This window comes from Vigna umbellata, chromosome 1 (assembly GCF_029865625.1).
Source record: "Vigna umbellata cultivar VRB3 chromosome 1, Vumbellata_1.0, whole genome shotgun sequence".
NCBI classification, from domain to species: Eukaryota; Viridiplantae; Streptophyta; class Magnoliopsida; order Fabales; family Fabaceae; genus Vigna; species Vigna umbellata.
In genome coordinates this window covers 98,870,120-98,897,765 of record NC_142165.1, presented here as the reverse complement: position 1 = coordinate 98,897,765, position 27,646 = coordinate 98,870,120, and the positions used below count along the sequence as shown (strand labels likewise).

At 34.2% G+C, this 27,646-nt stretch overlaps 5 protein-coding genes across 10 annotated transcripts; 3 read left to right on the top strand and 2 right to left on the bottom strand.

Annotated features, from left to right (window-relative positions):
- Positions 1 to 225: 225 nt before the first annotated feature.
- LOC124820625 (uncharacterized) lies at positions 226 to 2,996 on the top strand. Its single transcript, XM_047292394.2, has 2 exons — positions 226 to 588; positions 719 to 2,996. Exon 2 carries the CDS (start codon positions 946 to 948, stop codon positions 2,635 to 2,637), a length of 1,692 nt encoding a protein of 563 aa, XP_047148350.1. The 5' UTR covers positions 226 to 588; positions 719 to 945; the 3' UTR covers positions 2,638 to 2,996.
- A 6,813-nt stretch (positions 2,997 to 9,809) lies between these two features.
- LOC124820914 (uncharacterized) lies at positions 9,810 to 14,260 on the top strand. Of its 4 annotated transcripts, XM_088105051.1 has the most exons (10): positions 9,816 to 10,035; positions 10,184 to 10,289; positions 10,504 to 10,563; positions 11,065 to 11,173; positions 11,425 to 12,022; positions 12,723 to 12,852; positions 12,984 to 13,151; positions 13,270 to 13,384; positions 13,882 to 13,939; positions 14,084 to 14,260. In XM_088105051.1, exons 2-8 carry the CDS (start codon positions 10,227 to 10,229, stop codon positions 13,291 to 13,293), a joined length of 1,152 nt encoding a protein of 383 aa, XP_087961177.1. In that variant the 5' UTR covers positions 9,816 to 10,035; positions 10,184 to 10,226; the 3' UTR covers positions 13,294 to 13,384; positions 13,882 to 13,939; positions 14,084 to 14,260. The 4 variants fall into 4 exon arrangements, with proteins under 4 accessions (XP_047148823.1, XP_087961178.1, XP_087961177.1 ...); XM_088105052.1 differs by having other exon boundaries at positions 9,815 to 10,035; positions 11,071 to 11,173; positions 13,882 to 14,260; XM_088105050.1 differs by having other exon boundaries at positions 13,882 to 14,260.
- Positions 14,261 to 16,083: 1,823 nt separating this feature from the next.
- PSAF (photosystem I subunit F) lies at positions 16,084 to 17,059 on the bottom strand. 2 transcript variants are annotated; one of them, XM_047293218.2, is made up of 2 exons: positions 16,299 to 17,059; positions 16,084 to 16,182 (listed from the first exon to the last, which is right to left on the bottom strand). In XM_047293218.2, the coding sequence occupies exon 1, from the start codon at positions 16,990 to 16,992 to the stop codon at positions 16,321 to 16,323; it is 672 nt and encodes a 223-aa protein (XP_047149174.1). In that variant the 5' UTR covers positions 16,993 to 17,059; the 3' UTR covers positions 16,084 to 16,182; positions 16,299 to 16,320. The 2 variants fall into 2 exon arrangements, with proteins under 2 accessions (XP_047149174.1, XP_047149104.1); XM_047293148.2 differs by having other exon boundaries at positions 16,084 to 16,187; positions 16,299 to 17,058.
- An 884-nt stretch (positions 17,060 to 17,943) lies between these two features.
- On the bottom strand, positions 17,944 to 21,795 carry LOC124821405 (Low temperature viability protein). 2 transcript variants are annotated; one of them, XM_047293316.2, is made up of 5 exons: positions 21,250 to 21,794; positions 20,206 to 20,649; positions 19,350 to 19,967; positions 19,111 to 19,238; positions 17,944 to 18,243 (listed from the first exon to the last, which is right to left on the bottom strand). In XM_047293316.2, the coding sequence occupies exons 1-5, from the start codon at positions 21,619 to 21,621 to the stop codon at positions 18,240 to 18,242; spliced, it is 1,566 nt and encodes a 521-aa protein (XP_047149272.2). In that variant the 5' UTR covers positions 21,622 to 21,794; the 3' UTR covers positions 17,944 to 18,239. The 2 variants fall into 2 exon arrangements, with proteins under 2 accessions (XP_047149272.2, XP_087961175.1); XM_088105049.1 differs by lacking the exon at positions 17,944 to 18,243 and having other exon boundaries at positions 19,107 to 19,238; positions 21,250 to 21,795.
- A 3,120-nt stretch (positions 21,796 to 24,915) lies between these two features.
- Positions 24,916 to 27,570, top strand: LOC124821586 (SNAP25 homologous protein SNAP33-like). The gene is made up of 6 exons (XM_047293521.2): positions 24,916 to 25,146; positions 25,606 to 26,177; positions 26,290 to 26,383; positions 26,601 to 26,731; positions 27,049 to 27,146; positions 27,285 to 27,570. Exons 2-6 carry the CDS (start codon positions 25,698 to 25,700, stop codon positions 27,382 to 27,384), a joined length of 903 nt encoding a protein of 300 aa, XP_047149477.1. The 5' UTR covers positions 24,916 to 25,146; positions 25,606 to 25,697; the 3' UTR covers positions 27,385 to 27,570.
- Positions 27,571 to 27,646: the final 76 nt, after the last annotated feature.

Below are 27,646 nucleotides of genomic sequence, written 5' to 3'. Positions count from 1 at the left end.
GAGCGACTAAGGGGAAAAGGAGGTTGAAAAGTAGAAGAAGCTAACTTAAGAGAGTTGGGGAGTTTTGGTTTACGAAAATGCCCTCGAAACGTGCCAAAGAGAGAATCAGGAAACAGTGGGCATAGGAGCAGGCTTTGCATGGGCCCCACTTCAAAATCTTTTCTAATTTCTCAAATAAAAACCATTCACTAATAGAAAGTCCAAAGAATAACGGCCGGAGGGTGGAACCTTTCACTTCAAGTGTGAGAAAGTGAGTGGTGGAAATAGCAATAACCATTTCCTTAATAGCAAGACAAAGGAAGGAATAGTTGGGGTTCCAGTTAGTTTTCGTAGGTTCCTCGCCTGTTGGATGATGACGTGGACACATCTTATACCGTTCGATTAGGAGTGGAGTAGTATTCTCAGTTGAGTACACGTGCTGCTATCCTCTCTCTCTTCACCACTCCCTCTTTTTTATCTTTGCTTCCATGCATGGATTTCTCCTCCAAATATAGTCAAGTAGAGAGAAGAGAGAGAATTCATCTCTCTCCCTATTTTTCTCCTCTCTTCCCTTCTTCTTCTTCTTCTTCGCCATCATTGCCAACAAAGGTAACCACATCTCTTCCAAGTTCTCATTTTTTCTTCCAAACTCAACTAACCATAATCCTGCTTCTTCTACTTTGCTTTCCTTCACTTCTCATTCTACATCTCTTTCCTTTTTCCTCTTTTTCTTCCTTAGATTTCCAAATTTTGTGGGCACTCCAAGAACCTCAGTGCAAAAGGGTACCCTGATGCAGCTTTTCGCACTTTCACATCAATAATCTGATCTGGGTCTCTTCGGTTGTACTTTTCTTCTTCTCTGATTGGTGTCACGAGATCGATGAATTCAGCATTCCTGGACTCTCTCTGATTCGGCCTCCAATCAACGGCCTACCCTTTTGCTTCACTGATCCGTGACCGAATTCAATGGAAGGAGATCAAATTCAAGAATTCAAACACGCGTGCAAGTTCTGCGGCAAGTGCTTCCCTTGTGGCAGATCCTTGGGGGGCCACATGAGGTCTCATATCACCAACTTGTCGTCGGAGGAAAAAGAAAAGCTTCCGACGAGGAAGCTTTTTTCGTCGTCTCTCAACAATGATGGAGACAAAGATTCCGAAGCTGCTGCAACCAACGCTGGCTATGGCCTCCGAGAGAACCCCAAGAAGACTTGGAGAATCTCGGATCATTCGAGCGAAGACGCTTTGGTGTTTGACAAGTTCTGCAAAGAGTGTGGCAAAGCGTTCCACTCTTGGAAGGCCTTGTTTGGTCACATGAAATGCCACTCCGAGAAAGAGAGAGCTTCTGACAGCTTGGAAGATCAAGATTCGTGGACTAATGCTAAGGTGGTCATGGATAGTCAGTCTGATAACGAAGCAACTGCTCCAAATAAGAGAAGAAGGTCCAAGAGAAGAACAAGGTACACGGTTGCTTCTGCCGCAGCAACTTCTTCGGTTGTGTCTTTTGCCAATCCTTCCTCTTCTCTCTCTGAAGTTGAGCAGGAGCAAGAAGAGGTTGCTATGAGCTTGATGATGCTCAGTAGGGATGTGAGTCCTTGGAGTGGTCCTCATTCTGTTGCCGAGTCCTCTGACAACAACTCTGCTTATTTCGAAGCTCGATCTTCGGTTCGAACTAATCTGGTTGCCAAATTTGATGGCAGCACTGACTTCACGCCTAACACGGCAAGAATGATCAAGCAAAGTGATAATAAGTGGGAGGTTGGGAATTCGGAAAATCCCAGCTCAATCAGAGGAAAGAGTTCGCAGCGTTTGACTACTACTGCTGCTACTGTGGAGACTACTGAAAATGGATTTGGAGCGAACAAAAGCGGAGTTTCTAGTAAAGGATATGAAAAGGTCAACAACTCTGAGCTTCAATATGTGTCTGCATTGGAGGATTCAGAAGGGGAACGTGGGAGGAGCAGAGTCAATGAACCAGAATCAATTTTATCAAAGTCCGCTGCTACCGGCAACAAGTACAATTCGATCAAGACAAAGCTTATCGGCTCTGAATTGAAGTCAAACAAGAACTGGGCGGACAAGGCTTCAGAACCTGAATCAAGCAAGAACTCTCACAAGAGAGGCAAGTTTGAGTGTACCACTTGCAATAAAACCTTCCACTCATACCAAGCTCTTGGAGGCCATAGAGCTAGCCACAAGAAGATCAAGGGATGCTTTGCTTCGAAAAATGAGAGCAGCGAAAACAGCATTGAAACTGATCTCTCTCCTGATCCAATAACAACCGAACACAAGCTCGTGAACAGCACTGACCGTGAGTATCTTGGGGAACACCAACAGGGTGCCGGTTTTCATGATGAGGTGGAAACAGTTACTGAATCCAAGAAGAGCAAGGGGCACGAGTGCCCAATTTGCCTCAAAGTTTTTCCATCAGGCCAAGCCTTGGGTGGCCACAAGAGATCTCATATGACTGGTGGGTCTGAGAGTAGAAACTTTCAAACAGTTGTACTCCAGGAACCAGTGGCAGAAATCAGGGACTTCCTTGATCTTAATCTTCCCGCTGCTACCGAGGAAGAAAGCAATAGTCATGCTGACTCTAACAGACCCTGGTGGGTAGTACAAGACAACCACAAGCAGGAGGCACTGGTAGGCCTGATCTTATAGCCAAAGGTGACATAGTGTATTCCATCAGTGCTGCTACTTCAGAGTGAAGATTCAAACTGTATAGAGATGTTTCTGCATTCATTTCATTAATTCTTTACAGGCTATGCTTCTTCTTCTTCTTCATCATCAGGGTATTTCTATTTTTGTTCAGTTTTTTCAATTAGCTCATAACACACTGTTTTCTTCCTCTTCTGGTTTCTTTTTTTTTTTCTTTTTTTTCCCGTGTGCCATATGTTATTGGTAGAATAAGTTTCAGTTCAGAAAAGTTCAAGCTCACTGTTTTGGTTCTTTTTGAAAGTTGAAGAATTCTAACTGATATCTGTGGTACTGTGCCACAGAATGGTACTCTTATTTTTTTACTCATTGAGAGACATATGTAGTTAATTATATAATGAAAAACTGGGAAGGTGACATGTTTGTGGGGTAATTATTTTTCTTTGCATCAAAGAGAAATGAATGAGGTGTTGAAAAATTGGGATAGGTAGCCAGAGGCATTACAAATGAAGAGATAGAAAGGTAGATTTTATAATACACATAAAGAAGACATGTGAGCACAAGGTGGTTGTTTAGTCACCTACCATAAAACCTGACCACCCATCTGTTGTTTCCTTCTCTTTCTTGGCACACAAGTGGTGTGCTAATAAATCCTTCTCACTAATCACTATGTACACCCAGTAGCAAAAATCATAATAATTCATCAAGGGAGTGAGGGAGATGGCTGGACCACTACTATGCAACAAACTCAAATTACAACGCCACAAACTTGACGCAAAGTGCTGCAGCTCTCTCTACCTAGCTTACTAAAAAATTCAACCGAGTGGTTAAAGAACACTCTCTTTTCTACTAGAATCACCTCAAATTTCTTGCATTTTGGTCATGGAATGTGTAAATAAAATGGGAATTTAACCATAATAAATTTTAGATCCGATGCTGGCACCAATTAATATGGATTGATTGCTAGCATTATCTGTATGTGTCACGCGCATGTAACTATTTTGTAAACGGTCTTCGTTGGCAACAACGTAGCGTTTGGTCACTTGCACTGTATGGCGGAATTCCTCTGTTTGCTCACTCTCAGTATCTGCCACAAGATTCTGATACTGTTTTGTCAACTATTGCTAACAGACTGAAAGGAAAGCTCTGCAATCTGAACAGTGCAAGTTTGGTTCTTAGGTACAGCAACTCTAATGCAGTTGCTTTTGTTTTAAACTTAAAAAAGCATTGCAGCACATTTCTTTATACTGGGAAAGATTGTTTATGAATAAAAAGTTAATATTGTAATGATTGAACAAAATTAATTACGTTCAAAAAATATATACAAACAAAGACTGTTCAAGGAATGTATTATTGGAGTAAAATGTGTCTATATTACTTTAATTTGTGACATAAGTACTCTTATAAACTTGTAAACGAAAGTAAAATTGGCATTAAAAAAAGGAACTTTATATTTAGAAAAGAATATTAAAAGATAAAATAATAAATATAAAGTGCGTATAAAAAATTGTTTACTACCCACTTTCAAAAGTTATTAAGAAAATAGATTTTTATATTCTTAAAAAAATTGAAGAGTAAAATAGTATATGTTATGTGTAAAATTTTTATTGGATGTTAGAATATTAATGTCCTATAAAAAATGCTTACATATTTATCTTTCTATCTGTTCAAGTGTTGATTAGGTAGTATCATCATACTAGTAAATTAAAAAAGTCAGTATGACATTTACTAAATAAAATTTGCTAATGACAGTTGTTGTTTATTTTTTAAATCAAAGTCTTTCAGAAGTCATTTGGCTTGCTCTTGTTTGGCTTTGACTTCTACGAAATGAGTAAAATTAAAATAAATAATTTAATCTGTCAACAACTACTTATTTTGTTCTCCTTAAAACTAGTTATCTGGAAAAAAAAAACTTTTTCTTGAATCATTGTCCTTGTAATAATAGTTAAAAAGTAATATAAAGAAAACTATGTACTAAATCCGTATATTTATCCTTGCAATAATAGTTAAAAAGTAATATAAAGAAAACTATGTACTAAATCCGTATATTTATCCTTGCAATAATAGTTAAAAAGTAATATAAAGAAAACTATGTACTAAATCCGTATATTTTTATTTTTAACATTAAGTATTATATTATTAATAATTTTTTAACCAATATATAAATAACTGTCTTATAGGGTTTTACACGGAGATTAAGAAAGTCGGTACAGATTCTCAATTTTAGAAGAAAACCACGTCTCTCCATTTTATCAATAATATTTCATTTCCAACAAAATGGAAACACCGTTCACAAGATAAAATTGAACAACATTAACAAATATTTTTTGTTTTCAAAATAATAACTAATTAGTGAAAAATAAAAACATTTTAAAGTGAATTATTTTGAAAATGAGGGAATAACATATATGAAGAAAGTACAGTATAACTTGAAATTAAGAAAAAAAATCACGTCTGAAAGAAAGTTCGACAAGAAATTTAATAGTGTTACAGTATTAAATTGTTGTATACACGTAGCAGCCTTACATCAGCCAAACATGGCCTAAGGGAAAACTTAAAAGTGATTTTGAAAATAAAGAAGATAAAAGTTAGTTTTGGATGGAGAAGGGCTAAAATACTTGCCACTTCGTCAACTTAGTTTATAGAGTCAATGGGATTCGTTTGGAAGTTTGATTCCTGGAACATCATTAGTGGCAATATTTAATAATATCATTAAGGTTTAATAACTAGTAATCAAAATTAAGGTTAAGATCAGATGCAGTCTTGATCAAACGGTGCCCCGTGAGGTACAAATCCAACATGTGGCTATTAGCCTGTGGTAGGTGTCGTGAAAATAAACAACAAATGATTAGTTCAGCTTTTATTGGATCTTGAGTTTTCCATTTCCATTAGTTTATTAAGGGTCACAAAAAAGTCTGAGCTAAAACTCTAGAATATGTGATGTTGATCATTAAAAACATTTTCTTCAGCTTGCTTCGGATTGTATTTCTGTCTGAACAATGTTGTTTTATTATCCTAAAACAATGTCATCATTCGCCAATGAAATTATTCTCTAGTTTATTATGGTATGATCATTTTGTTAAAGATTTTGAGTTAAACTATTACATGAATAATGAAATATAGAATTTTACCCAGAAAAACTACTGAGGGTTTTTTAATGTTACATCATTAAAGCAGCTTATGTAGTTGGTTATTGTAAATTTGTAATGCCATTCCCAAGTGATGTTTGACAAAAGCAAAACTGGGTTATTGAAAATGTAGGTGATGAATGTCATGGCTACATTCTGGTCAATGTTAGTTTGCATGACATGGTACCTACACCTAACAGGGACAACAACAGAACTACGTTGTGATTTCCCACTCTGATAAAGTACTTATAAAGTATGATTTATGTCTAATTAAGTCCATGGACATGGTAATGGAAAGCATGCACAAAAGTCCTTCTGTTTCAGCTATTCTTGCCTTATAAATGGATTCACTTTTCAGTTCTTGATGTTGGAAACAACATTATTTCCTCCATCTTCGTAGCTAATTTGATCATGTATAAACTAATTTCTTGTGTTCCAGTTCCAACTTATATATCAAAATCTACTTTCTGAAATTCAAAGTAGTGGGACAGTAGGCTATTATGCCTAATAAAATGGTTGGGAGATATATGATTAATTATCCATTAAAATTCAAAGCAATCAATGGATAAAATTTACTACATTTTAAACCAATAATCTTTATTACCACGTGGCTTCCATTTTCAAGAATTTATTATCTGATAATTTAATTCTATTGTCCAAGTGGGGGAAACTTTCAGCTAAAAAGAAAACCAAAATGCTAAAAGGTGAATTAAACCAACTTAGACCTACACCGTGCTTAGCTTAGCTTAAACCACATTTAATTATGGACCACTTTCTCTGGATTTTTGTAATTTAAGCCCAATGCTTTAGAATCTATTTAGGTTCGGGTGGGTTAAGAAATTGGAACCGGGGTGTGTATATTAATTAGGTGGTTCAACATGGAAAGTAGGGGTAAAAATTTATTCCTCAACATTCCTTCAATGTAAGGAAAGGTATAATTAAAAAATAAATAAAAAATCAGGGTAATATTTCCCTTTCTCTTTTGGTCGTTTTAACTTTTTCTTTTTCTAAAATATAAAACTCTAACTAACATTTTTGCTCAAATATGTTTTATTTAATACTCATTATTAGTTCTGTATGCATTAATAATCAAGGAATTAAATAAATATATATTTTTATTAAATATAGTAATTTTCACTTTCATTAAATCTTTATTAATTCATGCGCTTATCCTTAAACAGCTAAAGCTGTGCAAAGGAGGTGGGATTTATATATATATTTTTTTACATTTTTTATCTATTTATTTTATTCAAATAAAAATGATTTTAATATTTTAAATTATATCAAACTATTCTTTTTCACGAAATACTTTAGTAAATTATCAAAAATGATTATGAAAAGGTATTGCAAAATTGAATAAATTGGATTTTATTGAAATTGATTTTCTATAATAAATTTTAAAGAGAGGTAGTTTTTATGTCAAGATGTTTTAAACTTATTATAAAACACAAAACTATCTAAAATATTATTATAGCGGTGACTTCTCCCACACGCTAACTCCAAAGATGAATCACTGTTTACAATCAGATTCAACCACTTGGGATTTTTTTTTATTTTTATAAATTAACGTTTTAGATCCTTGTTTATGTACAATCATCTTTTTATATTAAAATAGATTACTGATTTAAAAATAATATAAAAAAAGGGTGTGTATGAGAAGTTTCATTAAATTATGAATATACTGAAATTCAAATATCAGTATATATACAATGTGTGAGAGTGTTAATTGTGTTAGATTGTTAATTTAAGAGCGCATTAATTTTAAAATGTTATTGGAAACATGTTAATTAATATAGTTTGGGGTTTTCCAAAACCTATTTAAACTAATTCAAAAGCATTTTTTTTATTAGTGGGAAGAAACAAAAAAGGAAGCAGAGATGAAGAAAACTAGGTAACCCTAGTAGCATACGTCACATAGCATAATGAAGCGACAGAATTGGATGCAACAACTATGACACTTTTTGAAAACAAAATCCAAACTGTTAAATCAGTCTAAAAAGTTAAAAAAAATAAAACTGAACAGAAAAGGCAAAAATAAAAACTGATTTCTATAAATATATTTCTATATTATATTATTTCAATTAAATACTTTGTAATAATTTTCTGTCTTTGATAGTATAATTTAGAAATTATAAAGCTTTTCCCGTGTTATTTTAGAAAGAAAGGTTAAACAATGCTAGCTTATACAACGGAAGGGATTAACCGAGGACCAATATGTTAGCATTGAAGCATGATTACCGGAGTAACATTTTATCCTTCTCCTTCACAACAAAATTGTAGCGCAGAAGAAACGCAGGAGGAAAAGAGCAAGAAGAAAGATTTGTTATCGTTTTAAACAAAGACAATAATACTTTAACAAATTTTTTTTATAATATTTTAATATTATTTACGTATTATAGTTGATTCAAAATTATTTCATAATAAACAAATATATACATAAATAATATTAAAATATTATTTTGTCACAAAGTTTTAGTTGTATAGAACAGATGTTAATTCTCACTCATGTCACATAGGCACGTCGTTGATAATTTGGTAGACCTTTAGGCCAATTGTATTGGCGTGACAAATTAAAAAAAAAAGAATTTTCAAATTCATTCTCATTTACCTCCAAATTCACTCAAATAAATGACAAAAAAAAATTTATTTTCAAATCTTCTCAAATCCCCTCAAATTCACTCTCTTAAATCCCCTCAAAAGAACAAAACATTAAAGTATGTGTAAAATAGTTACAACTTTCACCAGTAAAATAATCTAGTAAACAAAAATAATTCAATTTTTTTTCTTATGTTCTCGAAGATGGATATGAAGGGAGAGATGGAGTTGTTTGTCTTAAGAAATGAAAAATTAAAATAAAATAATTTGAAACGAAAATTTATAAAAATTTGTAAATGATACTATGAGTATGATAGATAAATAAATAAAAATATTTTAATAAATAAATTTGTTACATTATAATTTTATCCTTATAATTAAAATTAATATAAAATAAAATATAACCATTATTATTTGTATTAATATTATTATTATTTTATCTTTGTCATTATTATTATTAAATAAATTATTATTTTCTTTTTATTCTTATATATTATAATTATTATTTGGTTATCTCTTACCATCAAGCATAACCTTTAAATGTGAACCAATAAAACCCTTTCGATAGTAATGAAGCAGATATTTACCAACTGAACAGAAGGCCACACCACCAACAATGAACTACAACGTCACTAAGTATGAAACCAAGATCACTCACATGCAAAAAACTAAAATCACCACCTGCATAACACAATGACCAAATGTAACACAACTGTGAAAACAACACACTTATCTCCACACCAACAAAGGGAAGGACATTTTTGTTACACTTTATGTTTCATGTCAATCCACCACCCAACTCATTCTTTTGTAAGAACATTTTTTTTTTCGTGTTACAATGACTTATTTTACATTTTTTTTAATTTCATTATTTAAAACAAAACAACTAAAGTAGAGAACTTTTGATCCAAAACAAAATTACAATAATTTTCATTATGTTTTTAAGTAACTTTTCACGCCAACAATTACATGACAATATTTTACTTGTTTTATATGATGGTTTGAATATATTAATAAATATGAAACATAATTATCTATACCGATCAATGGATTTTTTTTAAAATTTTATCATTTAAATATTTTTTTATAAAAATATTATTAATTTTACTTTTTAAGTGATGGTTTCTTTAAGTGTAATTTTTTTTGTTGGTTTGACATTTTTTAAATTTAACTTTTTTTTAATTATAAAATTACCTACCAAATAAATAAAAATTACTTATAATAAAGTTATTTTTAATTTTATAGTAATAATAATAATTTTATTATTTTTTATTATTATGAAAAATGTGAATGTATTTTTTTTTTAATTGTTTTTATCTTTATATCTAACTTTTAATTCAGATATCATTATTATAAACATTTGTTTTGTGCATCATACTAGTGTATTATGTCGGGAGTATAAATTTTAACATGTAAGAATTAAGATTTCCGCTCCTCTTAAAGTACTTATTTATTTATAATTCCCAATCAAGTGCTGACAAACAGTGCATTTGAAAGGAAGAGACCGGCCACGGAAATGCAATTCCGCGGCGCGGCAGTGGGTCTCTAGTCTCTTCAACCGCGGTTGCTGTTCCGATCACTTCTACGATCTTTTTTTCACTCCAATTTCGAATTTCCGTTTCAATTGCTTTCTTCACCCTTCCCACTAATTCCCCTAAAATCTAACATTCATTAGAAAAGTGTAAGCGTTCTCAGTTTTGCTTATTTTATTCTTGTTTTTTCTTATTCACTGGTTAGGAAATTTTTGACATGCTTTTAGCAAATTGGTTAGGGTTTCTCTATTGTCATGGAATTTTTGACATGTTTTATCTGCAATGAACTTTAAACAGGTACTGTTCTTCCTATGTCTTTGTGTCGAATTTGTTTACATAAATGTCAAATAGTTTCAGAAGTGATAATAGCTGTCCCTTAAACGCGGAGGAACTTAGAAACCAGGTAGTCATCCCTTCCTTTTAAACCTAACTACTTCTTGTTGAATTCCTAATTTTATGAATGTATAATATTACGAGGTCTGAGTAGAATGGAGTATTTTTTCTATTTTAATGTTGTAATTTTCAAATATTGATTGGCTTTTCCACGCAGTTTGCGAGTGAAGTTATGCATCATCTCGTTTTCTTTAACCACTATATATTTTGTCTATGATTTGCAGAACAGAAAAGAGAAGCGCGTTTTACAAAGTTCTCAGTCCCTAAGCATTCAATCAGTCAAGGTATGTTACGGGGTTGGTAGGTTGTTGAGGTTAGTTCGACAGCGGTGTTATGAGATTTTAATGCTTGTTGATCCTATATAGAGAACTCCAGTGTCAAATTTTACTGCACACACTCTTCTTGCTGAACTTCAAGGTCAAAATAAAGCATGCTTAAATGTTAACATCACTCAAGTAGACATTAGTTAAAGAGAGAGGGAGAGAAAACACTTGGTAAAGGAACAATACAGAGTGAAGTCAAACCTTGCATAGATCCGTTTGAACTTAGTTCGGTAAATCTTGCTGTAGTGGTATATGTTGAAATAAAAAAAGAGAGACACAGTCTGAATCCCTAAATCCATTACATCTAATACTCTCCTTCAAACTAGTGCATACAAATCATATATATAAAGCTTGTTACAAATATAATTAATTTTAAATCTCTATAATGATTTGAAAAATACATCTGTACATCTGCCAGTTGATCATTAAAATTAACAAACTTAGTCTTGATTTACGATGTAGATGCAGATACTAGACCAATGTGAGAAGTCATTATCAGAAGCTCGGGCAGGAGATAAGAAACGCATTCAGATGTTGGAAAAAGAGCTGCTGAACTGTTCTCAAGAAATAGGTAGTTTGTTTTCTTTAATTATTTTTATTTTCGTGGCATACATTTTAACTTCCATGGGTAAAAAACTTGGCAGCAGAGATCGTTGTCTTTGAAAGAGTAGTCCTTCTTTACCCCTTTCTTACATGTCTCTTTTACCTCAAAATTACTTTTTAATAGTTGTTTATATGGAATGCATTTATTGAATGCTGCTGTAAAATTTTTGAGGTTTTTAGCACTCTTTCACCGGCCTAATCTGTTTGTAGTTTATACAGATTATCTTCAGGATCAACTCAGTGCTAGGAATGCAGAGGTGAACTATCTGGAAGAGCGTGCTCACAGTCTTGAATTGAAATTAGAGGGGATGGAAGTTTTACAAGATGAGGTTGTCAGCTTGAGGGAAGAGCTGAAAAGATTCAGTTCAAAGCAATTTTCGTTGATCCAGGAACTAGGTTATAAAGAAATAGAATTAGAGAAGTCCGCTTTGTCCGTGGAGAAACTAGAGGACTCAATTTCATCCATAGTGTTAGAGTCTCAACTTGAAGTAGAGAGCATGAAGCTTGACATGATGGTCTTGGAACAGAGTCTTTTTGAGGCCAAGAAAATCCAGGAAGAAACTCTGGATGAAAATAATAAATTGAGTAAATCAATTGAGGAGCTCCAGGTTGCATTGCAGGATGCCCAAAAAGTAATTCTCTGTCTAAATGAAGAGAATAGAGAACTTAAAGAGAAGCTTGATACTGCCAACAAAACCTCTAAAATTTCTTCTCAAAAGGATGAATACTGGCTAGTAAATAAGGACAGACCACTACTCAAGACTCAATCTTCCTTGAGTAAACAAGGCAACAATTCTACCATAGCGAAGGACACGAGGTACATATTTGAAGCTATATTTAGATGTTTGAATAATTATTTTTAAAATGGGACCTTAAGTGTGTTATGTTAGTTGCATATAGTTTCGGAAGGATGAAGATGTTTTCAATGGGATCTGTAGTTATCTTTCGGGGCCTTGACCTTCAATTGATAGTTTCATAGTGGGGACTTATCAGTTAACATTTTAGTGTTTAAGATTTAGGATATCAAGAGGGAGAACCAAGCCACTTAAGTATTTCACTGAGCACCTACCCTGATAGGACAAGGAATCTGGGCTTAGACAATAGTGGTAAGCCCAAGGTTTGGAGGGTGTGTGAGAGGAGAAAAAAAAGGGTGTGAAGAGTAGTGCCGAGGTGGCAAAAGATGTAACAAAATCAACTTAGGAGTGAGAGGGATACGAAGAATATAAGGGAGTAAAATAAGAGACAGTGGGGGGAGGAGGAAAAATCTGTTAAGAGGGAGGAATGCTGTATTCCTTTGAAGGAGCTTGCTGTGTGTCCGTAGGATCATTAACCCTATTGTATTTCTGATACTTTTTGAGTAATAATGCTGAAATTATCCCATCCATATTGTTATTCTCTTAGTTCTTTCTTCGTAATCCAGTATACCCAAGTTCGTGTCGCTTTGGATTGGATTTTTAAAAATGATTCATACGTTTCCACTAAATTTTCATGTAATGTTTTTCTTAATATTTCCTCAGCACTTCTGAAGTACATGGTCCGCATGTTGGAAGATCTGTAATCTTCTTAGATCCAGCTGCAGATTCGAAATGGGAGATGGAGAGGTCACAACAGATCCAAGAATATGAATGTGTTATCAAGAAGCTTAAGGTATGTCCATCCATCCAAACCTAATCATTGAAGTGGTCTATGTGAATTTGTTAATGACACTATGTTTCATAACTCCACGCGAATGATTTATTTAGCTGAGATTTATATGGTATTTTGAACTCCTCTGCTAGGAAGAATTAAGAGAGGAAAAGTCGAGGGCTAAAGAAGAAGCGGAGGACTTAGTTCAGGAAATGGCAGAGCTGAGATACCAATTGACCAATTTGCTGGAGGAAGAATGTAAGCGTCGTGCTTGCATTGAACATGCATCCTTGCAAAGAATTGCCGAGTTAGAGGCTCAGGTATGAATTTACAAGCTGAAATCTATTTTTTATATTTATTTTTCTTTCTCTTGCTAATTCATTATAGTTCATTGAAAGTGCAACTTGCTTACATTTTCCTATTTTGTTTTTATTTCAGCTTCAGAGAAAGCCTAAAAATTAAAACCCCATAAGTGCTGCCTGTCTCCTCCCTCAAATGTAGGCTGGGACTGTTCTAATTCGTCCAGAGTCAGCAGTTGATAATGACCTCAAAGGTTTGTATCAATGTGTCTCAACAGTTTCTCTCTGAACATAAAAGTAGCTTACTAAATACTGTTGTCATTACAACTATCGAATTCAAAATGCTGGTTGGATGGAAAGTCCAGCCCATAATCCTTGTATCTTACATCTCTAACCTTTGACCAGACTGGCTTGGCTTGTGTACTTACTGAAGACAGTTTGGTAGTTTTCAGGCATTATAGCTGCATAGTTCACATAGTGCGGCCAGAAATCAATTGAGGAATAATTTTAATATCTAATTTACGGAGGAAATGAAATAATAGAAAATTTTAATGGTGGAAGAACAGAATAAAATGAAAATGCACTGATTCTCCCTTCCCTTTGTTTGAGTCTTTAAAAATTGAAGTTTGCTTCTTGGCAGTTTCTACAACATTCATGTCAATTTTCCTCTTCCATTTTGACTCTTTTCAGTCTCGTACTTCAGCGTCTTACAAAACCGAGTCCACTAATTCGATTTGCCATTGTTCCTCAGGGTCCTGGCAAGAAAATTGCTTTATTCTGGACAACAGCACAGTCCCTCTACTTGTGAAGTAAGATTTCTTTAAGACGTCTTCTTATGGTTTCTATTGAATCTGAAAGAATCAAAGTAGATAGCATAGAAGAACAGGGGAAGACCTGCAGAAGTGACTAAGGATGCCCGGAGATATTTACTTTTTTCCTTTTTGTGTGTTTAGGGAGCAGGGAGGGGAGAAGATAGGATTGTAGGAATTGTGCGTCATCAACGTATGAATTTAGTTGGCATACAATTTTTTAATGAATGATTCTTGACATAATTCATTTAAGATTGATAAAAGTAAACGATTATGTTTTTAAATAGCAAATGCACGTTAAAAATAAGATGACTTCCAGCATGTTGTGCCTACCTCTTACCATAATTTTACTTTCTCTCAAATGTCAACGGAGTTTTATCAGAGGGGAATATTTTCTCCTTACAAAGTATGCACATCTCCAGAAAAGGAAGGATAAAGATAGAAAAATTGGTCACTCCACCAGTACACGTTTTCACAAAACAGACGGAACACTGTCCCCTTGTATATAGAATTATGACATATTCGGACAGTGCTTAAATATTTTAAATTTTCAAGGTAGTAGTACACCAATTACCAAATTTTAGTTGCAAGTTGCATGTCTTTTCTTGAATTCGGAATATACAATCTTATGCTTCTTAACGTGATAATTACGTTAATTGCTTTCATTATGTAATTTAAATACTTGTAACATTATAGATGATTAATTATAAATTTTGAAATAATATAATTTAATTTAAAATAATTTTATTACCTTAATTTTAATTATAATATGTACAGTCTGTAATAGTCATAATTAATACAACAATATATTTTTATAAACCAAAAGTCCAGCGTTACATCAACGAAACACTATCATTTTGCTTTACTTTAATACCTCGGTATAGCTTTTTGCAGCAATTCTGACTCTGGTGTATAATCGATTTAGTATTATTAATTATTTAAGAAGAAAATGCAATTATTTCTGTAAAATGAATCATTGTAAATCTTAGGGCTGTAGCAAAAGAAGAGTGTAGCGAAAGTTTTGCATAAAAAAGCTTGTATTTAAATTTAGGCTTAATACACGTAATGGTCCCTATCTGCGTGTTCGATTTGGTTTCAGTTTTCTTTTTTTATTCAATATTGTATTAAAGAATGTAATTTTTGTTTAATTTAGTCATTTTTGTAAACGACGTTTAAATCGGTAACGGTAGCCAGTCCATATATGCACAAGACTAATGAGATAACATTTAACTTATGTCATGTCACCATCTTCTTCAACCTTCAACCCAAAATTAGGGTTATGCATTTGGGGGAAACCTTCCTGCGCCGCGAGAAGGAAAGCGCTGCTCACGGTTTTGCTTCAATGGAGGATGGTTTCACGAATTGTGCGGCTCATGGTAGCATGAAGAAGACGAACCTAGTTGTGTAAGAAAACACTCATGGTGGCCGGTGGAGGCAAGCAGCGGCGCAATTTTAGGTTTCTTTGATTTGGAATTTTTCTAGATTTCGTTGTGGTTCTCTACAGGTTGGAGAAGATGATGGCCTAGGAGCTTTGCGCGACAAGGATTGTCGCGCTGACGATGAAGCTCTCGATTTGGTTGGTGCGATTCAGCTTTCTTTGTTTCTGGCGGTTTGGGTGGGCAACTTGAGGAAATCACGACTTTGATGGTGGTGGCCACGGAGGTTGCACGTGATGGCTGCCATGGTTCTCTACAGGAACGGCTTCGCGACAGCATGGTGACTTTGGACGATCTCTGCAGCGGTTAGCGTTAGGATTCGGTGGCGGCGCTAGGGTTTCGATTTATGTTTGGATTGAAGGTTAAAGAAAATGGTGACGTGACAGAAATTAAATGTCATCTCATTAGTCTTGTGCACATCCGTATTGACTGCCGTTAGCGATTTAAACGTGTTTGCAAAAAGGACTAAATTGAATAAAAATTACATTCTTTAGGATAACATTGAATAAAGAAAAAACTGAGACCAAATCGAACACACCCAACAAAGATAGGGACCATAAAAGTTATTAACCCTTAAATTTAAGAATGAATAATTTTGTAGTCAGATAGAAGGTGAGAGTATAGGCATTGAGTGATTGAGTAATAGTGACGAAATTGAGCATACAGACGGTGTAGTGTTATATAATGGAAGAGAGTTAGAAACGAAAGGAAGCGAAAAGGTTGAGATGCATTTGATTACATTACATTACATGGATTAAAAAATGATACAAAGTGAGCGCATAAACATCCCACACTGGCTTCCTCTATCTGATCTGAGAAGAGAAGAAAGAAAAAAAAGCAAAGTGAATAATAATGAGGGAGGAAAAACAAAGCACAGAAATGGAAAGAGAGAGAGAGAGAGAGAGAGAGAGTAAAGAATGGACCTTGGGAAGGGAATGAATTGGGCTAGACATCCTTGGCAATGAGGTCACCGTTGATGAGCTCTCTGTAGGCAGCAACGGGCCAACTGAATCCCCGGAAGAGCAAGCGAGAGGCGAGAGGAACGTCGATGATGATCTCCTTCATCGTCGGTTTTTTCTCATCCCTGATGGCAATAAGGTAGCTCCGACCCACCCACCCGATCCACCCGGCGATGTACAGGAATAGGAACCCAGGAGTGATGAACTCGCCCCAGTGCCTCTGGTCCCCGCTCACGATCAGGTGCGGTAGCCCGTCGGCGCCGCACAGAAGCCCCTGCTTCGCGTAGTTGTCGAACCGCCGCTTCGTCTTCTCCACCGACGCCTTTATCGCCAGGGCGGGAGCGCTGTCCGGCTCGTACAGCTTCAGCGATGACTCCAGCTTCTTTATCGACTGCTTCTCGCGCTTCGCGAACTGCTTGGACTCCTTGCACGGGGTCAGACCGGAGATGTCCGCGACGGCGGGGAGCGGCGCCGAGAGCAGGATGGAGGAGAGGGCGAGGGCGGCGGAGAAGGCCTTCAGATCGGAGGATATGATGTTGTTGTTGTTGTCGGAGTTGTTGGGAGTGGCACTGCAGACAATGGTGGGACGCAGTTTGGAGCCTAGTTTGGGGCGGAGGGCGGCGGGCTTGGATAGATTGGTGGGAATTGTGAGCGACATGGTTGGTTGTTTGGAAAGGGTGTGTGAGAATGGAGTGTAGGGTGGTAAGAGAAGTAAGAAGGAAAGGTCTTTAGATTCTGATAGAAGCAGATTGGTGGTTGTTAACTAAGGAGAGGGTTGTGGATTGTGGATAAGGTTAGGAGAGTGAAGAAGCTGAGTTGGATTCTCGTTATTGGTTGTGCCTCAGTGCCACTCTCTCATCTGTTATCTACTTTGGGTCGGATAAGCGAACGTCATGTGCCTGCCTCGTGCCTCATACTTTAATTAACACACTCCTTCCTTCCTTTCTTCTTATATCTTAGCATTCCTATTCATATTTTCCACATCAAGTTTCATCTTTTATTCACAATGTGGATAAAAATATCCATGATAGATACATGGGCACTTCCATTTCTACTCTACACCCACACTACATCAATAAAATTTTATTTTTATTTTAAATTATAAAATAGCTTTAAAAGAATTAAAAAAGTATTAACTTTTATTAGATGTTAGGGATAGAAAAATTAATGATCTTCGTATAGAATTTTTCTATCTAAAACTTGTAGGAGTTTTGTTCTTATTAAGGATCATGCACATTGAAAATGTAATCATTCCTGTTTATCTTCAAGTAGTATTCTTAGTCACATTAAATAACATGTTAAGTTTTGCTAGTTATAACTTGGCTCAACTGCTGAAGGAAAAGCTTCATGTTAAGCGGATTTTGGGGTGTCTATGGTAATAGGCTCAATTGTTCATTGTCCGAATTCTGTGCAACTACGGGATTCGGCCAAGTACAAAACTCCACCAGACCAGTTTGTCATATAATGGAACATTCCAAATTTGGAACAGAACTCCAAAGTTCCAAAATTTTCTAAATAACTAAAGTAGGATGTTACTATATCATAGTATATTTGACCAAAGGCATAAAATATTTTTCATCAGTAAACCATATAACTCAACTCAGAAGAATAATCAAAACTATTTATGTATCCTCATGTATAATTAAGCCCAAAACAAAACGTACTTACTGTTGCCGTACTTTGTTTTAAACAAAAAGCCACTAAAATAACTTCTTCACCGATAACAAAATAAAGATTATTGGTAAACATTATGAATAAGAATAGCAAATAAACTCTCCGAGCACATTCTTGCTTGTGTAAAAAGACTCAACAGCCATGTCCGAAGCATCCTCAAACCTCGAAAGCTTTAAAAAGGCGGAACAGCAGACACACACGAGTGACATGCCAGTACTTTTAACTGTTAACTTACCTACAGAGATAGATAGGAAAACAGAGTCAACACTAACAAAAACACATAAGCCACGGCATCTAGACACACGCAATTAAAGTGAGAATTAACACAAAATGATGCCTTCCTTTCATGGCATCTATTGAAATTCAAAGTTTGTAATCATCCCTATCCTAGTCAACCATATAACGTGAACACTGGGCACCCTACAAGTCAATTTACAAGCACAAAAATTCGAATATATTTTTGATGAACCACGAGGTCTTCCAGCCATGACCAGCATATAAAATCATAAGTTTTATTTATCAGATAGAAACCTATTTTTCTTACCAGGAAGGATACAGCATGCAAACAATAATACGTCTCAAAACAAAAACACGTGAAACCATCATAAGCATAGGATTCAGGCTAATGCAATTAAAATTATCAATTTAAATCATGATGGATAATTCGATACGCCTGAAACACATTTCAAAGTAAAGTGAAGGAACTTGACACAAGTTGAAATAATTCAAGCCAGCTTAAAATGTCTCTAAACTTACTAAAGAGCCAATCGCGCCCCCGCAATAAAAGTCAAATTTGTTAGATTTTGATAGCTTTGAATATTAATATATATACAATATTTGTGTCCATTTAATAAATACAACATTTAATAAATCCCACTGTACTAGCATAATGCCTTATTTCTGTAATCTATCTGTCATATCCCTGTACTGTGATATCTGCTTCTACAGTATTGGGGCATATCATATCAGTACCTGTGGCCTTGTCTAATGATATTGATCTACTTTCTCCTTTTAACTGAAGGTTTCATATAATGTAGGCATACATGTAGGAACCAATGCATTCCATTTTTGTATAAAGTCATAAGCCAATTTGAAGACTTACAGAAGATGAATGGAAGAAGGACCAGACACAGCAGCAGCCTTCTGTGCCCGATGTGCTTCAAATCTATAAAGCTCTTTTGTTTCTTTTTTAGTGCGACGTGCCTCACGTCGTTCCTCCTTCACAGCAGCCTACAAAACAACACAACCATTCCTGTCATTGTAAGTGGTAATAATAAGAATTGCGTATAAAAGGAAAACATCAACATAGGTATCATAGAATCAAGTAGGCAATATAGATACCTTCCGTTCTTTCTTCTCCTCCTTTGTCTCAAGGCCATGTTGTTTTCTCTTGTTCTGTTCAGTTTTCGTAATGATCTGGCCTTTAGACTTTTCAGTGGAAGCTTTCCTACTTCCAGGAAGGAAGTCTACAGGAAGTTTCTCTTTTCCTCTAAGGGATATTATTTGATCAGAGGAACCCAAGACTGCAGACACAGTTTGAGCCAATCTCTTTTTCCTATAGACTCCAGGTGCTTCAATCTTTCCAGGATGATTATCTAAATTAGAATATGTTGAAACAATAGTCTCACAGTCCCAAACTTCTGATTCATCACTACTTTCTTCTACAAATACAACATCCTTGTTCTCATCTTCAACTTCATACCCCTCGGCGTATTCCTTGCAACGACGGATCACATCAGCAGCAGAATCATCTTGTTCCTCCTGTGGGGCCTCTTTATTCTTCAATAAATCTGCAGGAACCTTATACTTGTCATCATCAAGTTCTACATCATCCATCCCATGATTCTTAAGAGAGTGTTTGAGCTTCTCAGCAAGGGACTCATCTTCATCGGCTTGATAATTTTCATAATAATCACCATCATCTTCATCATCATCAGTTCCATATTCTTGACGTTCAAGCTGTGACAGAAATATGCAGAGAATGAGAAACATAGGCTAAAAGGCACGGACAGTCAATAAAGACATAATAATACTTGCAATTATAGCAACGGAAATTTTAGGCAAATGTATCCTCTTCAGATACCGGAAAGAAAGAGGCTCGACATGCCTCATTAAATACTTTGATTCCTAAAGAGAAAGCAACAGAGGACCAAAGTATTGACACACATAACAAAATTTTATGTATAGAAAAACTCACCAAATCAAATTGCTCATCCAGCAAACGACGAGGTCTTGGCTTCTCACCAACACAGTCCACCCCTGGTACACCATCTGTTACCCCATGAAAAGGTTCATAATCATCTGTATCTCTGGAATGGGTAGAAACTTGCAGTACATGTGCACTGCTTGGATTTCTATTTACCAGAGATTCCTCAGGAAAACTCGTTTTATTACAAATTCGATTCTTCTCTTCGTCATCTTCATCTTCAAGGAGATTTGCCTGAACAACAAAGTCTTCTTCCAAATCCTCAACATCAGATCCCAACCGTGACACGTCACTGTCATCTAGCAATGCAGCCACTTCAGGATCAACCGCCTTCTGCACCCTTACGCTGGTAGTCTTGGATGCGACACTGTACAAAGAATTCTCCTCGGGCTCTCCATGGGACTCAGAAATTTGCAATCTCGAAGCATCATATGCCTACACTCACCAGCAAAAAAATCGCAAACAATCAGTTTCCACTTCAACAAGCAACCTAGTAATCCATGGCTTCAATATTAACATCATAGACCTCACAATTTAAATGCCAAACGAAACAAAAATCACTAAGGCCGAGTTTGAGTTTACAAAATGCCAAACGCATCCATAACTTCAATCGCACAACTACAAATAGAATTATAACTTTGGATGGGAATGTTCGTTTGATGTCACCTTTCATTATTCCAGATGAGAACAAATAGTCCTACATTTGTTAGCAAAAAAGTACACCTTCCCAATTTGAACCGTTTCTATCATCAAAAAGAGTGAGTGTGATGTTAAACAGGAATATAACTGCCTATTCCTGCTAGGCTATCTTTCTTCAATTAATTTATTTGCCATTTTTTTTTTCTAAAATTAAATATTCAAACCTAGCCTGTTTATGGGAGTACATCACTGGGTATAGTATTCCTGCGACCACAAAATCACACCCTAAAACAAACAGCTTCCTTTCTTATTTGCACATATCCTATGAACCGGAACGAAAATAAAAGACACAAACCTATCTAAAAGCCACAAAAAAAGAGACAAAGGTGGGAGCACCTTAACATCACGAGGGAGGTGCTGAAGCTTGAACTTGGGGTTCTGAAAGAAAGCAGCACCAGCGCCAGTATTCTTGATTTCCCTCAAGTGATTCAAGTAGTTATAGCCATCATCCGGAAACCCTAGCTCCAGAATTTCCTTCCTGACGTCCTCGGGCAACGGGCCACCGCTAGCTCCATCATAGTCGTCGTAGTCACCAGTAGCATCGTCGAAGCCGGCGTCTTCAGCGTCGGGGAAGGAAACGGGGTTGTTGTCGACGCGGACGAAGACGCGGTCGGATTGGGAAAAAGAAGGGTCAGAGGAGTCGCGAGCGATGAGTTGGAATGTGGCAGAGTTCTTCTTGTCGATGAACTTCTTCTTCCTCCCTCCCATTCTGCCTTCCAATTGTTCGACGAAAGGAGAGACTCTAACAATTACAAAGTGTGTCAGTGTTTAGGTAACGGTTGGGCAGCGGTGTTTGTTGTGTTTCTCACAGTGCTACTCTCAACCTTTGGGTCTTAATTGCGATTTGGAAATTGGAACAGTGGTAGGACTGCCAGAAGAAAAACGGAAACCCTAAGTACCTCCTCTCGTCCAAGAAAATAAAATAATATTTTTCTAGTTTTAAAATAAATAAAAAATCATTTTTATATTTTTAATAAAAATAATAATTGTTTCTTTAACTTTGTTTAAATATATATTTTCCTTTTATTTTTATTAAATAATATTTATTTTATTCATTTTTTAATAACTTGATATTCGATTTTTCTTACTTTATTTAAAATGGTTTATCGACAAAAACCTTAATATTAAAAGAATAAAATTTACTTACATTGAATTGTTTTTTTCATAAAAACATAGCAAAAGTGGCGTCAACTAAATGTAAAACACACACAAAATTTATTATTTTAATAGGCCAAAGTATAAAAGATCTAAAATTAATCCTTAAATAATTTTCAGAAACAAAATGTAACCTAATAAAAAAGAACCAAATAGTGTATTTTTATTGTTATTTTATAAATAAAGCTATATTTCTTTATTTTTACTACTATAAAAGAATATATATATATATACCGGAACAATTATATTCACATGTTTTATAATAACAGATACATGTATATTTTATTTTTCTATATATATATATATACCGGAACAATTATATTTACATGTTTTATAATGAAATGTTTTATAATAACAGATTCATGTATATTTTATTTTTCTATTTTACGTATATATATATATATATATATATATATATATATATATATATATATATATATATATACGTAAAATAGAAAAAAAATATACATGAATCTATTATTATAAATCATGTAAATATAATTGTTCTGGTAAGAAGTTGAATGTTCTGAGAAAAAAATATACAGAGTGAATAATTTAACTTAAAGTTAACAATAATTCAAGATAAAAACTCTAAATTCTTAAAACAAATTTGAGTTGTTGTCTTAAACCTTTAAGGTTTTAAATCATGTATCTTAAAAATTATCTAATAAATCCAAAATAAGTATCACATATATTTGGGTTGTTCCCTTTTCGAATTCAGATTCAAGCTAAATCCCAAATGACAGGAATGGTACAAAAATGATTTTTAAAATATTAAATATTTTAATATTTTTTTCCCATGATATACAAATCTAAGTTTGAATTTGGATTTCAGGGTTTGGTTTATTTTTTTAAAACAGAATTCTAAATCAAAATGATTTTTTCTTTTAAGTTATATTCCATGTAGTAAATATTTTAATAACATTTTTCTTAATGATGTGCTGGAGGCCATCCACTTAACATATATATATATATATATATATATATATATATATATATATATATTATGACATTTAATAAAATTGGTTTAAGTTAATTGTGTTATATTTAATAAATATAGTATTTAAATCCAAAGATTGTACTGTCACTTTTTTTTATTCTTGAATGCATCACAGTCCATGATAATGCAACTATCGTTCCTGAATAATTTAAAACTCGTATTGGTTTCGGTGACGAATATTTTCTGTTTCAAACAAATCCAACATAAACCCTAATAGCAACTAGTATTATATATTAAAATGATTTTCACTGAATACACTGATCTTTATTGCGATATGATTTAAAAACATTCCACTTAGTATGAATTAAAATTATGAAATATTTTTAAAATAGATAATAATTTCAAATTATATTAATTGAGTAATTAAGTATATTATAAACTCATGACATAAAAAAAATTACAGGAGACTACACAAAACAATGTCACTGTGTTTTTATTAACCTTTTTATTTATTAAGTTTTTTTTAACTGACTTTCTACCCTTTAACTCTTTTTTTGTTAATTATTATTTCCTTTTTGTCATACATTAACATGAAAACTTGTTATCAATATGAAATGACATTATGAATAATATAAAAATATAAGTAATTTTTATTGTTTTAATTGAAAAGACATTGAATAATAAATTTTTTATAACTTATATATTCATTTACGATAAAAAATCGTGGCTGTTACAAGTGAATAATGATACAATATATCTTCAATAAAAAAATTCACTTATGATTTTACATTAATCTTAATATAATTTTATATTAATACAAATCTCACATTTTTAACACAAATATACATGTGAGCAAGATAACAATGATGAATAATACATCACGTCACGCCATTCAATCAACAAAGAAATTAATCGATAAAAAATTAATTAAAAATTATAAAAGTATAAATACCTAATAATAACTTTTAATAGAAACAAAAATAAAAATACTCAAACTTATTTATAAAAATTGAAAATTAAATCCGGTAAAACTTATAAATGATAGGATGATAATAGAGTTAGAATCCTTGTCTCATTTTATTATAATAAATAACAGTTGCTGAGTTTCAGTGACATCTTTGGGGTGCCACTTGCTTTTGGACTGACCCAACACAATACTATGTCAAATGGCCGGCAATAATTTATTAAAAAAAGATATATTTTGCAAACAATTATGAAGTTTAGATATAATTTTAATTCCTATTTTTCAGAATTGCATTTGGCACGGAACTAGGTAACTAATAAAAAAGGTTCCACATGGTTATCTCAAATTAAAAATCCCTTTTATATTTATCTTTTAAATATTTAACCACCAACCTATTTCAATTAAAAAAGTTATATTACGATTTAAATTATTAGTATACATAAAAATATTTCCATTTTTTAAATATTTATTTATTTATCATGAATTTTAATATTATAGTATAACTGTATATGCGTAAATATTTTCTCTAGTACAGTAAATATTCTTAAACACTAAAAAAATTATTATCTATGAATAATTTGTTTGGTATTATATTCAATATAAAGAAATATTTTCAAGTTTTGTAAAAATATGAATAAGTGTAAGTGAGAATCCCAAACATTCTTCTTCTAGTATCCCTCCCTTCCTTCACATATGAAGGTAGAATAGAATCCTCTTCCTTTCCCTTTCATCGGAATAATTGGTACCCTAAAACCCCAAAAAAAGACTTTCATTTTTCGCGTTTGAAAAAGTCCTTTTCATTTTTTTTTTCCTGTTTGGAGTGGCCCCCACATAGCACATCTCAAAAGGTCCCACTTGATCCATTCAACGTCTCAATTCAAACGACGCCTCCAATAAACTAACATATGAATAATAAAATTTTTTAATTAAATAAACGAAAGAACAGTGCAAGAGCGCATCAACAAACCCCCCAAGAGAAAACTTTCACTCTCGATTTTGCCTTTCGCACTGCGATTTCTTTGCAGTTTCCACCCTCCAATTCTGACATTTCTTGACGCGATTTTGGCTTTACCAACTTCTTATAGAAACCGTCTTCTTCTTCTTCCGTTGTTTAGACCTCTCAAAATTTGTGCTTCTTCACGAGTCTTTCTGAGCACTTCTTTTCCTCTCTCTGGTACCATCTTGCTTTCTCTTGTACAAGTTTTGATTTTGATGATTCTGTTACTTGGATAAGCCTTTTGGTCTATCTGGGTCGTCTGTTTTTGCGCTCTTGTGTGTTGCTCTATTCTCGAAAATCTCGGGTTTCTTGATCTTTTTACACAGGCTTCTGAAAAAGAGAATGTTATTTCATTTTCTGTTGCTAATTTTTGTACTTTTTTTATTCTCTAAATCCGTTTCCCTGGCATTGTTAGGGGTTGTTGATTCCGTTTTTCTGTACGTTGCTTTACACTTAATCGCTTTGGTCCGATTTTTTGGCTCTTTCATAAACCTGCAGTTTTAGTCAAGTTATGAATAAGGTTTCTTGACAAAATTAGTGCTTTTGTGATAAGTGATTTAAGAATTTTATATTTGGGTTTCTTTTGCTTGTTGAGGAACATATACAGTGATTGAATAGCACTTGCTTGTCTTGCAGGGAAAAATTACGTTATCTTTTTAGGTTGAACCAGATTTTGAGAAATTTACTTCTTAATCTGCCTCTGAATCAATTTTGCAAGAAGAGAGATAATGTCAGGTGCAAAGAAATCTCATTTGAAGGATGCTAAACCTAGTTCTGTTGAATCTTGGACTAATCCATTTGATTCTGACGATGAGGAGAAGAATACCAAAAAGTATTCTTCCTCCAGAAAGACTTCTTCGGATCGCGCACTGGTTACGCTGGAAGTTAACACTAACCCCTTTAACGATGACATTGATGCCCCTAAGAAACCATCATTGACATCGTATGCCTTTCAATCGGCCAACCGGAACAGGTACAAGAATGATTTTCGCGATTCAGGCGGATTAGAGAATCAATCGGTTCAAGAACTGGAGAGTTATGCTGTTTACAAGGCGGAAGAGACCACAAATTCAGTCAACAACTGTTTGAAGATTGCAGAGAATATAAGAGAGGATGCCACCAAAACACTAGTCACCCTTCATCAACAGGGTGAGCAAATTACCAGGAGTCACCATGTTGCTGCTGACATTGACCACGATTTAAGTCGGGTATCAATCTTCTTCACGCTGTTTTACCTTGCTGAAAATATTGTGATGTTATGAATCTCCTTTTGAATTGAAATAGCATTCTGCTCTAAATCTGACTAATTGTTTTTTCCAGGGGGAAAAGCTTTTGGGAAGCCTTGGTGGCCTCTTCTCCAAAACTTGGAAACCAAAGAAGACACGAGCAATAACAGGCCCAGTTATTGTTGGAGGTTAATGTCTTCTCCGCATAGTTTTCTTTTGCAATTTTAATTTTTTGTTGTTGTATCATTGACGTAATCACATGATAATTAGCATCTTTGAAACCTTTTGGTTTTAACCAAATCAAATGGCGTGTGTGATCCATGTAACGGACGTACCTAACGGAATAAGCCTTTGTTGTTCTTAGTATTGTTGTATCATTGACATAATGTGGTTCATGATCTGCAGATGACCCAGTGAGGAGCAAGGGCAGTCATCTGGAGCAGAGAGAGAAGTTAGGACTGACATCTGCCCCCAAAGGGCAGTCCAAGCTGCGGACCCCACCTCAAGAACCATCCAATGCAATTGAAAAAGTTGAGGTTCGTATCAACTAGTTGGGGAAGATTAAATTGTTGTTTAAAGATTTAATGTGTTAGGTACTGTTATGGTACATGTTATTCTCTATCGTATCTGATTTTGATGTAGTTAAGTAGTTTTGATGGTTACTTACAATAGTGTCAGCTCATGACCATATCACAAGTTTTTACAACAAGCCAGTTTCATTTACAATCGTTACCAATTTTACTGACTTTATGTTCATAATTCTGCCACTAACATTAGACTCTAGTCACTATTGGACACATTATGTTTATTTTTAATATTGAATTGAGGTACTAAATGAAATGTCCTGAAACAGGTTGAAAAAATGAAGCAAGATGATGCGCTATCAGATTTAAGTGATCTGCTGGGAGAGCTTAAAGACATGGCTGTTGACATGGGATCCGAGATTGAGAGGTTAGTGAATCACATTGTCTTGTATCGCATTCAATAACCGTTACTTCTCAATTGATTCATGAACTTTAGATTTTAATATACTTGTAAAACAAGGTTATAGTTTACCTAACATTTTCATGAATGCCATTGCACTTGCAGGCATAACAAAGCATTGAATCATCTGTACGATGATGTGGATGAGTTGAATTTCCGAATGAAAGGTGCTAATCAACGTGGCCGTCGCTTACTCGGAAAATAAGAATGATTTCCACGCTTGCTAAAATTTTTATTACCTCCCCTACCCTCTTTCATCATTGTTTTTTCTTTGGATTATCACTTGTTATAATAAAACAATATTTTCATTTACTTTATACCTGTGTTGCATTGTATTCAATTTGCAACTGATTCAACTATTCTTTTTGCAATACTACATTTAATTTGTTCATTTCTCACCCTGCTTTTTTATGGGTGTATTTCTCAAAAACCTTGTTTTGCAATGCAGAATTGACCTTGCACAGATT